This window comes from Marmota flaviventris, chromosome 2 (assembly GCF_047511675.1).
Source record: "Marmota flaviventris isolate mMarFla1 chromosome 2, mMarFla1.hap1, whole genome shotgun sequence".
Taxonomy (NCBI): domain Eukaryota; kingdom Metazoa; phylum Chordata; class Mammalia; order Rodentia; family Sciuridae; genus Marmota; species Marmota flaviventris.
The window spans coordinates 99660001-99678388 of NC_092499.1; the positions used below are offsets into that span (position 1 = coordinate 99660001).

The window sequence follows — 18388 nt, forward strand, 5'->3', positions numbered from 1 at the left end:
AGACCACCGGGTCCTCCAACTGTCAGAGTAGTCTAGGGCCACTCTTATTTCATGACTGGGTAAAGTAAAGCCCAGAAAGGTAAAGTGACTTGAGCAAGGTCACCCGGCAAACCTGTTTCTGTTCTATTTTTCTAGGCTGGCTTCCTGGCATTTAGTCAGTACCACTGTCTTGCTTTTGATCCCCAGTCCAGGGCCAGCTGTCCCTTGGCAGGTGCCTCTATATACTGCACTCATGCCAAGCACTTAGCACTGATTTCTTTGTTTAATCTTCAAAACTGCCTTCCGAGGACAGCGTGACTACTCTAATGAACTTTAACAAGACAGGTTCGGGAATGGATAAAAAAATGTGGTATTTATACACAATGGAGTATTACTCTGCATTAAAAAATGACAAAATCATAGAATTTGCAGGGAAATGGATGGCATTAGAGCAGATTGTGCTAAGTGAAGCTAGCCAATCCCTAAAAAACAAATGCCAAATGTCTTCTTTGATATAAGGAGAGTAACTAAGAACAGAGTAGGGACGAAGAGCATGAGAAGAAGATTAACATTAAACTGGGATGAGAGGTGGGAGGGAAAGGGAGAGAGAAGGGAAATTGCATGGAAATGGAAGGAGACCCTCAGGGTTATACAAAATTACATACAAGAGGAAATGAGGGGAAAGGGGAAAATAATACAAGGGGGAGAAATGAATGACAGTAGAGGGGGTAGAGAGAGAAGAGGGGAGGGGAGGGGAGGGGAGGGGGGATAGTAGAGGATAGGAAAGGCAGCAGAACACAACAGACACTAGTATGGCAATATGTAAATCAATGGATGTGTAACTGATGTGATTCTGCAATCTGTATACGGGGTAAAAATGGGAGTTCATAACCCACTTGAATCAAAGTGTGAAATATGATATATCAAGAACTATGTAATGTTTTGAACAACCAACAATAAAAAATTAAAAAAAAAAAAAAAAGACAGGTTCGGAAAGACCGAGCCTGCTGTCCAAGGTCACATGTCAACATGGGCCTGGCTCCAAAACCTGTGCTCTTTCACTACCTCGGTGCCTTCCATCAGTGCGGATGGGTTTTGATGGCTGGCAGTTGGTAATCCAGGACAATGGAACACAATCCTGGAAACAGCCCTTATTCCACCATCAACAGTACAAGTCCCTTTGTGGATCAGGCCCAGTCAACAACTAGTTGCCAACTTGTGTTTTGAGAATAAAATTCAGAAAGATGTTTTTCATATAGTATGTTTTACTTTTCCTGTTATAATTTTTCTGTTTTAAACCAACAAGCCCTGTTTCCTGTTTGGCCATTGTGTGTGCGATGTGTGAGAGAGACCAGGGAAGAAGGGGGATGTGAGCTGGTCTTTGGGGGGAGAGGTGTTGGCTGCTGGAGGCAGAGGTGACATTTTCTCACACAAAGCAGGCTCTGTCCTCCAGGTGCGGCTGGGGCTGAGGTAAGAGCAGCCTGGCCCTCTGCTATCCTACCTGCCTCTACCTGGGCCGCTGGATCAGGGCCTTTTGAGCAGCCACCGCAGCTCCCTGACCACTAGAGCAGCACACTGCCTCTGCACCTGCTGTCTCCAGATTCTTCTCCCAAGATGAGGCTACTGACCCCTAAGGGGCACCTCGATCGTGCTCAGGAGGATCTCAGTAGAAGTCACGAGGCGATACTGGTGGGAAGGGAAGGGAAGGCTAAATGGCACTGGGGCCTTCTCACGCAGGTTCTTGCACATGGACGCCACCTGGGTGATCTGTGTGATCTCAGGACTCTGTGATGGCACTGTCATCAATTCCTTTTTCATATGAGGAAGCCGAAGGGCCACTGTCACAGACTTAGCAAGCAGCTGTACCAGGACTAGATCCAGCCAGCTTGATTCTGGAGGATATGCCTTCCGCCGCCATGTTTGCCTCCTTCCCAGGACCTCAGGAATGTCTCCCAAATCCAGGACAGTCTGATTGGAAATGCATTTTGTAATTTCCAGCATTCAATATTCACCAGGTATTCCTCAGACCTCCTCTTGTCAACACGAGAGCACAAATCTTCTGTCTAGCTCTGTACCAGAAACTATTCTAAAGACGTAAGGTCACCTGGCTATGGATACCAAGGGGTGTCATTATGGTGGGAAAAGGACCACTCACGATGGCTGCTTAAAGAGGACGCTGAAATCTTCAGAAGCTGCACAATCAAGGGGCACAGGTAGCCTAGAGAGGCCCCTCACAGGCTGTCCCACCATGGAGCCCCCGCTGACACTCATGGCTCATTGGGGGTCTCTCCCTCACCATGCCAGCACTGACAGAGGCTCTGCCTAATGTCACACATAGCTGCATGTTCCTGTCCTCTTGTGCTGGCCACGTGTCCTGTATACCTACAGACAGACTCTCTCTCCCTCCGGTCTCCTCCCACATCTCCCTCTTCCTGATTTCTCTCTCTCTTCTCTTCTTCCCATTTTGACTTATTTTTTTCCCCTAATTGATTATGCCCTGGGCTCAAATTACTTTCCTCCAAGTTACTCATCTTTGTTCAGTTTCTCTGCTGAGACTCACGAAGCCAAAATAACTCATCACTTTTCAACGTTCAGCAAACAATGCTGAACGCCTGGAAATGCAGAGGAGGGGCACAGAGGCTGGCAACTGCATCTGACCCCACTACAGGGAGAGGCCTGCTGATGTGGAACAGCACGGGGTGGGGGGGCACGGTATGAATACCTCAGGGGGTCCACAGCACCAGCTGGCCTTCCTGGACTGGAGCTGGTGCCTTCTCCTGGGCTGCTCCCACAGGACCATCTCCTCCCTCCGCACCACATACCCGTTACCACTTTATACACCACTGTAGCTAGGAAGAGCAAGGACCCTCACCGTTCCATCTTCTAGCAGGAGTTGCAGGACTTTGTCACCAACTCTGTAGTCCTTTGCTATTTCAGCAGACTTCCAAACTTCTTCAGGATCAGGAATCCAAACCCTGTTGTACTGCCCAACAGAATAAGATGGACTCAATTTCAGCACTTTAAAACCCATAGCACACACAGATCGTTAGATGATTGGATGCAGGAAGGCTTCTTTCTGTCAACTAAGTTCCTTTGTTAGGAATACTTCTTACCTACTTTTTACTGAAGAGACATTTTTTAGTGCATTCTGCAATCAGTGTAGCTTGATTTGATAGGAAATAGATCTCCCAAAGCATCCTAAGTATACATTGAAAACTGAAAGCCTTGGGGGTGGAAAGGAAGCCCGAGAATCCCTTCCTGGAATTTGTGAGTACTTTCTGCAAGAGTCAGAGCAGAGGGATTAAGTTCACCACGGATGGTCTATCGGGGTTTAAGCCAGACACTTCACTTCTAGTGTCTTAATGTTTCATCCATAAAATGTGTACAATACCTACTTCATGGGCTTGCTGGGAGGCCCAATTAGACCGTGCACTTGAAAGCACTTTGTACAGTGTCATGGCAATATCCTTCCAGTGATCCCATCACTGTCTCATCACACTGGGAAGCAGCAAGGATTCCTACCCTGGAGATGCCAAGTCCAGAGGTAGCTGCCCAGCTCCATTCCCAATAGGCAACTGGTACACTTGGCTCAGTGCTGATGTCCAGGTATTCAGGTATAATTGAATTGTGTCCTCCAGAATTCATGTTGAAGTTCTAACCCTCTCCCCATTTGACTTCATTTGGAGATTGGGTCATTAGAAGGTGGTTCATTAGAAGATAATTCAAGTCAAATGAGGTCATAAGGATAGAGGATTGCTTGAGCCCAGGAATTTGAGACCAGCCGAGGCAACATAATGAGATCCATCAATTAATGAAAAAGGAGTAAGAATTTAAAACAAAGTTCAGGCCACAGTAGTTGACTAGGAACATGTTGGATGAGGAACGTATCTGTTAACTCAAATTGTGTCAATCAACCAAAATAGAAAAAGAAAGATAGTCATTGGTTGATATCAGTCATATCAATCATGTCTATGTGAGTTATCTGAATTGCCTTAATTGCCTCCTCCACAGCTAGCAACCAGAAAGAGCTTGCTAAATGGACATGGGACCAATAAGTTTTGACAGAGAAAGAAAACATGCAAATGGAAGAATGAGCTAGAATGAGCTGGCAGGCAATGACACACTCTTGTGCCTCATAAACAGACACACCTCACACAGACGCACACCACCCACTCCCACACACATCCTTGTTGCCACGGGCTATGGGTTTTCTACCTCAGGTCTGCTCTTAAAAATACTTACTGATGACCCCATTAAGTGGAGTATCCCAATTTATCAAGAATTGGCCATGACAGAGTTTCAGAGCTAAAAATATCCTTGGAGACTATCTAGTCCAAGTTGTTTGTCCAACTTCTTAAAACTGCAGAAGCGTATTCCCAGTGATAGTGGAGCCCACCATGGGAAGCGGGTGAGAGTGGAGGTGCCTAACAGGAGTCATGGGCGGTTGGGCCCAGGTCCTTCTGCGGAGGCCTGGGGCTCTGAGAGGTAAGGTCCAATCACTAAGTCAATCAACCCTTTTGTTTTACTGATTACCCAACCCAAGCCCAGGGAAGGCAAAAATTCCTTTGAGACTCATTGAGTCTCAAACATAATAAACAGCATTAACATAATGCCAGGTCACTGGTAAAGCCAGAGCCTGTGACTTCAGGTTTGAACTCCTGGTTAAGTGAGTTTGGCCAGAGAGAGAACCCTGAACTCCTAGCAGCAGCCACTCCACCTGTGAGTCTGCATTGCTCTCTGAGAAATAGTTTAGGATTTGTTTCAGCTAAAAGTACTATTAAATGGCAGGTAGTGTTAGGATAGGACGCATGTAACTACTGGCCGCTTCTCCTCTGTGCCCCAGTGTGGTAGGCAGCCCACACCCTGCTGGTCCTGGTGCCGCTGATGCTATATGCGGCCAGGTGTTCAGAGCCCAGCAGTGTAACCCAGCCTGGTAAGCAAACAGGAGGTAAGTTTACTCAGCCCCAAGGAAGTTCCACCCATTGGTTCCCTCCCACCTTCCTCACATTCCTGTACCCAGAGGCAACGCTTCAAGCTGCAGGGACAGCTAACTATGCAGTGTTTAGACAAATACAAACTCAGGCCCTGCAAACCATGTGACCAGCTCGTGCATGAGTCCCTGAGTGTGGTTCCTTCCTGTGAGGCAGAAGCCTCTGGATGGCTGTAAAAGCTGCTGCAGAACCAAAAGAGAGGAGAGGTCACCGCCTGAGCCTTTTCTGGGACTCCTCGTGGGGCAGACTGGGGAAGGAAGCGCAGGCTCAAGTCCACAGAGGCTCGGGAAGTAATATGTGCTCTCGAACATGCTGGATGCCCTAGTCCTGGTGTGCACAGGAGATGCTGCTGCCTGTCTGAGGGGTCTTCTGGCACTAGCCACGGAAGTGGCTTGAAGACTTACACAGAACATGGAGTAGTATGAGTTTCTTTCCTAGAGCCACTTTCTTGACTAGAAGGGCATCTCCACACTTCGGGTCAGCCAGGCTGACCCTGGCATATGCCAGCTCTACTGAAAACAAACAGCACTAACATAATGCCAGGTTGTAGTGATGGGTGCTCACAGAAGGAGGTCATACCATGCAGTTCCAGGGGCTCATGTTGAGCAGATCAGATCTAGCAAACTGAAGACACTGTGCTCCTTATTGTCCTCCTTTTCATTTGTTTCTCAAAGGCCCCTTCCCCAGGTTCCTCTATCTCCTCTGCCCCATGTCCATGTCTCCCAAGATCCTTCCTGGCCTCCTCTCATGACAGGCTGTTTCTGGAGAGTTCTATCCATTTCCATGGCCTCCACATCTACCCTCACACCTGCACCTTAGACACTCCCAGTCCAAATCTCACAGTGGAACTCTAGACCACATCTCTGTGGCCTCCCAGACATCAGTCCCTAAATGTCCTTGGATAGTCACAAATTCCCAACTCAAAAGATGATTCTGCCTGCCCCAAATCTGCTTCCCCTTCTCATTTCTCCTTCTCTTCATGTCAGGAGACAATGCTATCTCCTTCTCTGTGTCTCTGCCCCCAACAAGTGGTCACCAGGTGAAAAGCCTGCCCACTTCTTCAAGAGCTCTCACCTCTCTGCTCCTGCCCACAACCCCTCTGCCACAGCCCTGAATTAGCTCTCCCCTCAACATTCTTGGGCTGCTGCCTCAACCAGCTGAGCACCAGGTTTCTTTGAACACACAGACCCCTTCACCCACCCTTATCAGAATTTCTGCGGGTGTGGCCTGGCAAGAAGAAAGTCTGAAAGTCCCCCCACCCCATGGATTTTGATGAACGGCTAGGCTTGGGGAGCCACTGTCCTAGCCAATTTTCCTATTAAGACCTCACCCCTTTTAAAATCCATCCTTTGCATGTTGCCATTCCAAACCACTAGCAGTTTCTAGACTATGACCAACTCTTTTTTGGCTCTCTGCTGTGTACTTCTATTCCTTCCAACCCAGCCCACCCTGCGTTTCCCTACAAGTAAGCAAACCCTCCAAGTAGCCAAGAGTCGATTCAAGGACCCCCTCAGCTATGATGCTCTCTCTGCTGCCCTCCACCCCAACGGGGCTAGTGCTTTTTCTGCGGAGCTCTTATGCCCCTCCCCAGGTGTCTGAGTTACCTCCTCATCTGCTCCACTGGCAACTGTGCCTCAGGACCCAGTGTGAGGACTTCCCACAGCCAGCATTCCTTACACATGTGGTGAATAAAATCTCAAGTTCCCAGGAGTTCATTTGCATCGATTAAAGACTAAATCTGGTCTTTCATCTGTATTCTTTGTAATATACTTTACAATAAATGAATAAAAAGTGAATTAGAAAAAAGACTAAATCTAGTCTTTTAGGTTCTTTGACTTTTAAAAATAACTTCTTGGAACTACTAATAGAAAATACAATGGATAAATCTAATTTTCTAGCATCATTAATGATATATGGAGAAGTTGTTTAGAATAGCCAAATGGAAAATGACTACACTGAACTTTAACCTTATTTTACACAGGGATCCAAGACTACTGGCGAAGATGCTCCTTTTGACTTGGCACATCTGAGATTCAATAGAACTTCTTTGAATATATTTGTGTACAAGTAAGAGGAATGGATAATTATTATAATCAGTGAATCTGTGGCTAAAGGCTGATTACCTGAGTCCTTGGTAATGAGCAAGAGCAGCATTTTATTTTTCTAAACATCTCCAGAGGGCATAGAGCTCTGCTGCCTCCCCTCCCACTTATTATTCACCAATGTCTTAAATGAAGAAAACAGAATATGTGTGTGTGGGATAAGCAGATGAAATGATAATTAAAGATGACTAAGATTTAAAGGGTTTGACAAGCTACAGAAACTCTGGGCAATAACAAGATGAAAATTTTCATATGACTATTACAATAAATACAGTATTTAGGTACTCAAAATTCACTATATTCTAATAGTATCAATATAAAAAATAATGAAACTCTATTAAGGATTATATATCAGGTATTATGCTAAGGGCTTTACACACATTATTTAATCCTTAGAGCAACTTTCTAAGCTGAGAACTTGCCTAGCACCACCAGGCTAATGAGGGGCAGGACCAGAACGTGACCTGATGCATCACGCATACACAGAGCTTTCCGGGGCAGAGCATGTGCCAGCTCCGCTGAAAACAGCACTAACATAATGCCAGGCTCTCCTGAGGGGTGCTCATAGGAGGACATACCACAGTTCCACAGGGCTCATGTTGAGCAGACCAGATCTAGCAAACTGAGCCACTGAGATGGACATGGAGGTACTTAAATTCATCCTGGATGGCAGGGGGTCTGGATGATGCCTTTAGAGAAAAGGCTGGTGGTACTGTGGCTCTCCTGAGCTCTCAGTCCAATTACCTCTCATCTCAGCAGATGCCAAGGGCTCTCACCTTCTTTCCTTCTCTCTAAAGACCTCCAAACCTTCACCTCCTGTCACCACAGCCTCAGGCTCCCCTCTCCCTGGAGGCACACCCAAGTCGGCTGCCTCTCTTACAACTCCAGATGGTTCCTTCCTCTCAGCTCACAATCATGTCAGGATCCAGTTCTACTGACAAAAAATCGTACCACGAACTTCCAAGAGGCCAAATCTAACCACCCTCTTCAGCTTTCATCCTGCTTGACATCTCTGCAGCTATGGGAACTGACTGTCCAGTCTTTAGTCATTGACATGCGTGGTCTTTTCTTTGTTAACATATTTTCATGTTTACGATCACAGTATATACAATTTTTGTTCTCTCGTTTTTCATGTACTGCAAGCATTTTCCCTGTCGTTTCAAAGTCTTCATTAGCACTTTTAATGTCTTCCTACTATCAGATCATGTGGGTCTTTTGTAATTTGCTTAACTCTCTTGCTGGACATTGGAATTAGTCCCATTTTAGTTATAACAAGGAATAAGGACAAATTAGAAGGTGCCGGGGAGGTCATTGGGAGGTGGATGGACTTCCCACAAGTCCTCTGTGTGTGGGGAGAGCCTTTGAAGAGGTGGAAGACACTAAAGGTGGTGAGACCCAGAGCGGGTAGTGAGAGGCATCAAGACATGGGCTTTTAATCCTGGCTCCGTCATTTCTATGTAACCCTGGGCAACTTACGTGACCATTTCTAAAACTGAGATAACAACATCTAACCTGTAGAGTTGTTTATTTGAATTGAGAAAGAAAAGGTACATATAGTTCTGGCACCTAAGAAGTACTGGATTTTATAAAGACTGCAAGACAGAAATAACCATCATCACTGCCATTTTCAAACCCATAGCTTTTTCTGTCCCCCACTCCCCTCTGGTATTGGGGATTGAACCCAAGGCCATAGCTTTTCCTTAAGCAAAATAAATAAATAAATAAATAAAAAATCATTCTTGCACTTATGTTCACATCCAGATTTATGGAGCCCCCACTGCTCCCTATTCCCTGGAAGCTCTTGGTCAGTGGGGCAGACACAGTTAAAGGCGATGTTGACAGGCTGTGTGTAGGGGCAAGCTGCAAAGAATTCTCAGAAGTCGTGCCCAAATGGCATGTGAAAGGTGCAGGCACTGTGAGCAAGCCAGACAGAGGAGCCCTATGTGCCAATACAGGGGAGCGTATGCACAGGCAAAGCACTGAGGGACGACCAGAAGTTTGACAGAGCAGGAGCCGAGATAGGAGAGGAGAGGCAGGGGCTGGGAGCTGAGGCAGGGGGAGGGCCCAATGGCTGGACAGCAAGTCTGAAAGGGACCAGGACCTCCAGAGGGCTTCACGTAGACAATGGCCAGACCAGTTTTTCTCAGAGAGATCGTGAATAGTGCAACTGCTCCTCTGAACATTTCTAAGGCCCGTGGCCAAATCACTTTGAAAAGAGATGGGTCATATTCCACTTCACGGGCAGCAATCACTCCTCTCTCCAGACCCCCTCTGCCCCATTTGGTGCCTCTCTTTTTGCAGCTCCCCATATGAGCCTTCCTGTTTCCTCCTCTGTGATGGCTCAGCTCGGGCCTTCTGCTTCCTCTCTCTCCCTGAACAGATGCACTCCCCAGTGTCTGTCCTCAGCCCTCTTCTTTCTCCCTGGCCAGGGCCTGTGCTGCCTTGGCTTCACTGACTGTGTCTGAGCAGAAGACTCCCAGCCCCTGGCCTGGCCATCCTCTGCAGCCACCTGGACTATGGACTCTCCCTGGAGGCCCTCTCTTATAGGAAACCTGTCTTACTGCTTTCCTCAGAAATGTGTCCTCCTCCTGGGGTCGCTGCTGATGTCAACAGTGCCCCTGCCCTCATTCACACAGGCTCTACCCTCTGTGTCATCATTGTCATGTCCTCTCCCTCATACTTCAGGCCAGTGTTCCCTTCTCACCAGCCTATACCCTCCGTGGCCAATACTGCAGTTCTCATTCTTTCCTGGAAGGTTGGGATGATGGGACAATTTGGTTACTTGACCCCAGGTCACCACTGGCAAATTCACTTCCTAAAATACTGACCTTGATTCTGCTGTCCCCACCCCAAATCTCCATGGTAATGTAAAGCCAGCTCTGGCTGCCTCGGCCCTTCCTTCTCAGCTCCGTCTCCCACCACACTCCCAGTGCACTCTATGCCTCAGCAACGGAACTACTTGACATTTCTTAGTACTTCCTAACTAGGAAAGTCCTTGAGAGTGAGTCAAGGCAACCACTTCTTTTTTGAATCTTTTTAGGTTCCCCCAATTATAATGCTTTTGCATACAGAGAATAATATGTGCCTTATCATATCACATGCCTGTCTTCAAGGGCTAATGCAAGAGGGGAGATTAGACAGGGACCAGGCAGGTGAAGTGGGTGAGACAGCCTGGAGATCACAGGGTGGGTGCAGCAGGCACAGGAACTGACTACTGTGCAGGGGTTTCAGAATGGACAGTCCATCTGTCACCCTGATGCAGGGACATTGTTTGCCTCTGAATGAAGAAGTAGGTTTCAGGCTGTTCTAAAACATGTGGTTTAAATTGTGCAGGGAAACAGAGCAGCCCTTGTGTTTAAAAGTGAACAAGCTTCCCCAGTAGCAAACTTGGATTTAGGATAATCCTGTGGGCTGGCATCCCAGGACCATTAGCTGGATTGCAGAGAAGAAGGGTGGCAAGGAAGCAAGGGACAAAGTTTAGATTTGTCTCAATTTAAGAAAAAATCTCTAACAAAGTAAGATCTCTAAAACCTAGTCAGGCAGCCTCACAAACAGGGAGCTTCCCACCTCCACAACTGACAAATGAGCTGAATGACTGACTATCTGGAAGGGAGGCAGATTAAGGATACAGGTGACCCACAAGAATAGCCTTGGGTTATTATAGTTTTGTTATATTTTGCAGAAGCGACAGCCATCAAGAATCCTTCATCTCTGGGATTCCCAGATTCTCTGTCCATCCAAGTTTGTCTCTCTGTAACTCTCTCATATCTGTTTTGCTATGTTATACCTGGCATCTAGTAGGCATTTAATAATCTGAGATTTGTAGTGCTTGATGATGGGGTCTTTGAATTGTCACCAATTAAGCACAGTGTATCACATCTGTGTATTTTTGCTTCAGGAAAAAAATTGTTACTTATAATAAGTTAATCATCAATAATTTTAACTCCTAAGAATAGTTTTTTGTTGTTGGTTTTGGTACAGGGGATTAAACTCAGGGGCACTCAACCACTGAGCCACATCCTCAGCCCTATTTTTTGTATTTTATTTAGAGACAGGGTCTCACTGAGTTGCTTAGTGGCTCACTTTTGCTGAGGCTTGCTTTGAACTCGTGATTCTCTTGCCTCAGCCTTCCCCAGTAGCAGCTGGGGTTACAGGCATGCCACACACACACACACACACACACACACACACACACACTGCTTGCTGTTCAGCTAAGAATAGTTTTGTCAACAATTCTCTTCCACTTCTAGTAATTTAAAGATTTAAGCACTGTTGGATATCTGATAGCTCACAGTGTCACTGGTAAAAGTATTATAGAGCAGAGCTAGGGCAATTCAAACACTGTCCACTTAAAACTCTAGTTAATGGAAATGCATTAGTGTGGAAATCCCATTGTGTTGATTTGTATTTGAATTGTCACCAATTAAGCACAGTAGAAGAAAGAAGTTTGCTTAAACTATTGAGAGATTAGTCTTTACAGTGATTTTTCTATGTGTATCTACCATGAAATTGCCTTTTAAAATTTAAAAATAGGGCATGTGTCAGGAGAAATTAATGGATTCCCATCCATCAGAAGTTTGGGGACTCCAGATTTCCAGCCCCAGGGTGTAGGAAGATCTTTTATACCCCTTATCCAGGTAATTGCCCAATCTCCTCTTAGAGGGCCTGGGCACTCTGTGGGAGTGAAGCGCTTAACCTGAAGGAGGAGGTTTTAGAGGAATGCTGTAGAGTGATTCTCGGTCAGGGCATGCAAAAGGTGCTTTATAAACTGAGTATTACCTAGATGTTAGCTGAAGGGTCTGGGGCTGCACATCAGGACTCCTGGGTTCCCAGGAGCGCTCAACCTCCACAGCAGACATGTGGCCTAAGCAGCTTCAACTCAGGGCATCAGATGAGTGTAAATGGACAATCAAGCCTTTTGAAGACAGCGTTCTCGAAGGCATCCTGAACATTGCTGACATAAACTTGTGGGCCAAGTTGTTCAAGGGGCTCAAGAGGATCGGGAAGATTACAGAAGCTCCCAAGTATCTGAAGTTTCTACATCCCCGTGGGCAACTCTGATTCCATGGGGCGGGGGGGGGGCGGAGGAAGGGGCTGAGGGGTTACAGGTAAGGGAGGGACCCCACGCACAGTGAAGGCCGGGCCGCCCACTTGGTCTTCCTATTCCCAGCGGACCCAGGGGCTCCCGGGGGCGCCTTTCCCACCGGCGGGGACCCTAGCTCCTGAGAGGTGCCGCTTACCTGGGCCCCCCAGTCCCGCGGCCCACCCGCGGGCGCGCCAGCCCCTCCCTGCGCCAGGTGTACAGGTGCGGCGCGGGCGCCAGGTACAGTCAGCATTGCGCGGGCCCGCGGCCCTTCAGCGCCCCTCCCTAGGTCGGGCCGACCCTCCTACCTGCGTGTACAGCTCGGCCACCGCCATGGGCGAGAGCGGCCGGGCAGCTCGACCGTCGTGAGAGTGCGAGCCTCGACGGAGGGGCTGCGGCTCTGCGGGCGGGGACCCCCAAATCACTGCAGGGCCATCTTGCCCAGAAGTTTTTCAGCGACCGACTGCTCACTTTCGCAGCGTTGACTGCGAGGGGAGGAGAGAAGTCGCAGGATTGGTCCTTCCGGGACCAGCTCCGAGAGTGCACACTGCCATTGGCCCGGGCGGGGACGGCCAGCTGGCAGGTGTTGGACCTTGGAGCGGATCCTCCGGGAGGGAGGGCAGCAGCCGCCTCCGAGGGCTGGAGCTCGCCCCAAGGCAGGTAACAGGAGTGTCCTGAGCGCTCCCGCCAAAGACTGAGCTTCCTTGAGTCACAGTTTACTGAAAGGAGCAAAGGTATAAACACACAGAAAACCCAGAAGAATCAACAAACGGATGGAACTAAGTTTATCAAGGTGGCTGTGTTCAAAATCAAATATAAAAATGGGTAATCTACTTTTTTTCTGAGCATTTTATATATAACAATAACAACAACAAAGGTATTTACGATATCAACGAAAATGTAAAGTAGCCAGAGGTTACAAAATAACAAAAATGCATTTTACCTTTGTGGAGGAAATGTTTCAATTTCTCTAAAGGGCACAAAAGAGGGCCTGAATAAATGGGGACACATGCCATTTTCATGGATAGGTATACTTAACATGGCAAAGGTGTCACTTCTATCCAAGTTAATATATTAACCCAATATATTGTTATAAAAATCCTAGTAGCAGTATGTTGTACCGTGATTTAATATTTTACAATATATTTACAATGATTTTATATTTTTATGGAATAAAAACTCGCACGTAACTAAGACAATTCTCACAATAAAGATCAAAGAAGAGAGATGCACTCTATTATACAGTAAGGGACATAACAGAGCTATATTAAAACAGTGTTATACTCACATGAGACTGGATACATGATGAAGCATGATGGAATACACCAACAGGGCCCTACATTTTATGGTATCCTTGAGCCAGACTGAGAAGAGATTATTTAATAAATAGGCCCTTTATGTGGAAAAATAAATTTTAAAAAATCAGATCCATGGCAAATGCTGCATCCAAAAATAAACTCCATATAGATTCATGATTAAAACTTAAAAGTAGCTGGGTGTGGTGGCACAGGTCTGTAATTCCAGCAACTAGGAGGCTGAGGCAGGAGGATGGCAAGTTCCAGGCCAGCTTTAGCCAACTTAGTGAGACCCTGTCTTAAAAAAAGAAAAAAAAAAAAAAAAAGGCTGGGATTGTGGCTCAATGATAGAGTGCTTGGCTAGCACGTGGAAGGCCTGGGTTGGATCCTCAGCACCATATAAAAATAAATAAATAAAATAAAAGTATTGTGAAAAAAAAAAGAACAAGGCATATAGCTTAATAATAAAGTGCTCCCGGGTTCAATCTTGAGTAAAAAAATAAATAAAGAAAGTCACAAACTTAAAAGTAAGTAACAAACTAAAACCAAGAAATTATTAGACAAAAAAAAAAAAAATCAGTGACAATGTCTTCAAAGTGTTGGATTGTTACAGCTTGAGAATATTTAGTGAAAATAAGTTTAGACAGAAAAATTCTCAGTCACTTTAAGAGCAAAGTAAGTATTCATCACAACATGGTTATAAGAGTTGAAAACACTTAAATGTCCATTGATAGGGAAATAAATAAAATAGGAAATACAATGTAAAACCCTACAGCTACTAGTAGGAATGGACATGATCTAAAAAACAATGTTGAAATAGCTGTCTAGTGTAAGTCTTTATATTATCTAAAGACTCATAAAAACTGCAATATTAGATATTGGTTATGGATACAAGTACATGTAAATAAAGGTGTGCATGATAAATGGCAAAGTCATCCATTAAATGTGCAAGAGTGGACACATATGGAAGGTGGAGGGGAATGGTAGGAAGACAAAGAAAAAAGGGATGTGTGTGTGTGTGTGTGTGTGTGTGTGTATAGATAGATAGATAGATTGATTGATAGATAGATAGCCTGGCATGGACCAATAATGATAGATGCCACAAATGAAGGATTAAGGTACATTCGATTTTGTGCACCAATTGTCCAAATAATTATATAAAGAAAAGCCATAATGTGGATACCGTTGCCTTGCTGCTTAGAGTTAAGAGGAAATCTAATTGGTTTCTTATTTAAATAAAAATTTTATTGAAGAATAACATATACAGAAAAATGTACAAACATTAAATGTCTAGCTTAATCTATTTTTTTCATGGAACATATTAACACATCTGAGTACTACTAGACAACCACCAGCTCCAGATGCAGAACATTACTTTTTCTGTATCTACTGAGGTGATCGTGTTCCCCCCTCCCCCAGGCTCACTTTCTTTACTTGTAAATCTATTCTTTTCTTTCTTTCCTTCCTTCCTTTTATGGATTGAACCCAGCCCTTTTTATTTTTTATTTTGAGATAGGGCCTTGCTAAGTTGCTGAGGCTGGTCTTGAACTTGAAGTCCTCCTGTCTGAGCTTCCTGGTTTGTGGGGTGCCAGGTGTGCACCACCACACTCTGTACTTGTAAGTCTTTTCAGATTTCCTAGGTCTCATTGAGTCAGTTTTCATATTTGTGTCTAAGAATTTGTCCATTTCATCTCACTTGTTGGCATTACGTTGTTCATGGCCCTCTGATCCTGTAATTCTAACTTAGTAGTGTCTCTGTAGGACTAGGGTGAGGCAGGTGAGGGGCACAGGGTACAAGATTTAAGGAGGAACTCACTCTCAGATGCTGAAGGCATTTGCATGACCTTGAGGACAAGCACATCCTTAAATCTATACCCTAACCCCCTTGCTCGCCTCATTCTAGTCATCCATTAAATGTGCAAGAGCGGCCCTACCCAGGAATAATGTTCCATCATTCATTCCTGATTTTAGGAATTTATATCCTTTATCTTTTTGCTTAGTCAACCTGGATAAATGTTTATCAATTTTGTCCATTGCTTTCTTTGATTTTCTGGTTATTTTCTAAATTTTGTTGATTTCCACTCTAACCATTTTTTTCTTTCCCTCAGCTTGCTTTGTGTTTACTTTACTATTTTTCCCCTAGTTATATTTTAAATGTTTTTATTGGTGCATTATAGTTATGTTATAGTTAAAGCAACATCCTGGGGTTTCATAAACTGACTTTCAGACCACTCACGTATAATCAAATCAAGCCTTTATTGAAGAACACCGGTGGTGACTGACCAGAACATAAAGCTGTTTCCCTGATCAGCCCCAAACAATTGCAAGGGTGCTCCTTATAAGCCTGAAAACCACAAAAGGGACGTTTGGGGGTCCAGCCCATGCAAGCAAGCCAGGTTACAGAAGCGGGAGAGTGCAGTGAGATGGCAGGAAGCTTAACCAATCACAATTAGCCCAGTCACCCCAGTTACAGAAACAGAGCCCCGTTACCCTATTACAGAAACAATGCCCCATTAGATAGTAATGTGTTCTTAAGGGTTTCTACAGCAAAAGGAAAAGAACAACTTGCCCAGTCATGACCTTTCTATTTGGCATGGCTGTTTTACAAAATGGAGTTACTAAACAAAATGGAGTCACTTTGGCTTGACTATCACAGTTATACATAATAGTGGGGTTCGTTTTGATATAATCATAGGTACAGATATAATTTGCTCCACTTCAGTCCCCAGTGCTTCCTCTTTCCCTCCTCTCCATCTTCCCCCTGTTCACATTCCTCTCCTCTACTGGTCTTTCTTCTATTTATTCATGCTTTTTTTTTTTTTTTAAATTGTGCTTTACAGAAAGAGGTGAAATTTACTGTGGTGTATTCATACATGTACATACCATAATTTGGTCATTTTCATTCTGCAGTTCCTCCCTTTTCCTGTCCCTCCCCCTCAGCCTCTTTCCTCTACTCCACTGATTGATTGCCTTTCTATTTTCATGTCCTCCTCCCTGCTGCCAGTTTTTTGTTTTTTGTTTTTTTGATTGAACCCAGTGCCCCATACGTGCGAGGTGAGCTCTGTACCACTGAGCCACAACCCCAGCCCCCACCCCTGGCCAGTTTTTAAGGTAAATTTAAGTTACTGATTTGAGACATATCTACTTTTCTAATAAAGGCATTTCAAGTTATGACTTTCCCTCTAGGTCTTGCGTTAGCTACATCCCATGCTTAGTTTTTGTTTTTCTTCAGTTGAAAATATTTTATAATTTCCCCTTTTTTTTCCTTCATCCCCTGTATTATTTAGAAGTATATTATTTAATCTTCAAATATTTGGGAATTTAAATTCTTTTCCTTTAGCTATTGATTTCTAATTTAATCTGTTCTCTACGTGGTCAGAGAATGTACTTCCTGTGATTTCAATGCTTCTCAATGCAATAAGACTCGCCTTGTTGTCTTGCATATGATCAATTTTTCCTGGAAAGAGATCCATACATACCTGAAAAGAACATGTGCTCTGCTATTGTTGGGTAGAATGTTAAAGAAATATGTTAGATCAGGTAGGTTGATAGTGGTTTCAGGTCTTCTATATTTTTGTTGATTTTCTAATTGTTCTACTAATTTTGAGAATGGAATATTGAAAGCTCCCACTAATACTGTTCAGTTTTCAATTTTTCCTTTTGATTCTGCCCGATTTGCTTTGGGTATCTGGGGAAGATATTCTAGAAGGTATGTAGACACTTTTTTAAAAACAAGGGCTCAGACACGGTTTACTTCTTTCTTACATAGTAAGTGGGCAGAGGAGTCCATTTAAGGGCGATGATCTCATACTAGGATCAGGAGCCTTCTGTCTTGTGGTGTTACTATCCTCAGAGGTGCCATTCAAACACATGGTCCAAGATGTTTCCTCACATGTCACATTCAAGTAAAAGGGGCCTGGGGAGATCTGCCCCTTCCCAGACCACTTGGTCACGTGGCCATATCTAGCAGCAAAAGAGATTGGGGAATATAGTTTTGTCTGAAAGAAGGGACAAGGAACAAGCTCTGTTCACCTTTGGGAAACTCTGGGTAAACTGGAGACTGAGAGGATGGCAAGGGACATAGTATAAGTGTGTCGTGGCGAATGGGAATCAAGGAATACCAATAAGCTCTAGATCTGACAAAAGACAGATCTAACCAAGATCTGAGCCAGGCTTCCCATACCTTGAGTGGCCAGACCGTGAATCTCCATGTAATACTGATAGGTTCAGTTCCTCTTATTTCTGCTTCTCTTATATGCTTTCTTTTTTCAACTGCCTGCCTTTATCAATTTGCCTATTGTACATTTATAATTTTTATATCTTTCCCTCTTTCATTGTTACAAAATGTCCTTTTTCTCTTGAAAAATTTTTTCTTTGTCTTAAAAAGTCTATTTTGTCAGATATTGGTATGGCCACTCTTGCTGCCTTATGGTTATTATTATTATGGCGTATCTTTTTCTTTCCTTTTCTTTCAACTTTTATGTGTATTTGAATCTAAAGTGTAACTTATAAATAGTGTAGACTTTGTCCTTGTTTTTTAATCTAGTCTGACAATCTCTGCTTTTTGAATGAAGCATTTAATCCATTCATATTTAATATAATTATTGATATGCTTGGATTTATCTCTAGCATTCTGTAGTTTTGTATATGGTACATGCATTTTTTTCCTTTGTTTCTCCTTTGCCACCTTTTTGGTTGATAGTGTTTTTTTTTAATAGTGCATCATTTTAATGTCCTTCCCTTTTTAAAAATCTTATTTCTTGAGTTAATTTTTTAGTTTTTCCATTAGGGATTTAAAATGTGCATATTAACTCAGCATAAATACTTCAAATTAATGCTGAATATTTTCTAAGGCTGCTATAACAAAGTACCACACACTGAAAACATCCGATTTATTCCCTGACTATTCTGAGAGTACCACTGTTACTCCTGGCTGTA

General features: G+C 44.3%; 1 protein-coding gene across 1 annotated transcript in view; it reads right to left on the bottom strand.

The window, feature by feature from the left end:
* The window catches only part of Myo5c (myosin VC), a 92101-nt gene extending 79554 nt beyond the window's left edge, over positions 1 to 12547 (bottom strand). Inside the window, exons 1-2 of the mRNA XM_027925940.3 lie at positions 12464 to 12547; positions 2852 to 2962 (exon numbers count right to left, since the gene is read on the bottom strand). Of these exons, the coding sequence (XP_027781741.2) occupies positions 2852 to 2962; positions 12464 to 12490 (138 nt within the window). The 5' untranslated portion in view covers positions 12491 to 12547. The remainder of the gene's footprint in view (positions 1 to 2851; positions 2963 to 12463) is intronic.
* Between the last annotated feature and the right edge of the window lie 5841 nt (positions 12548 to 18388).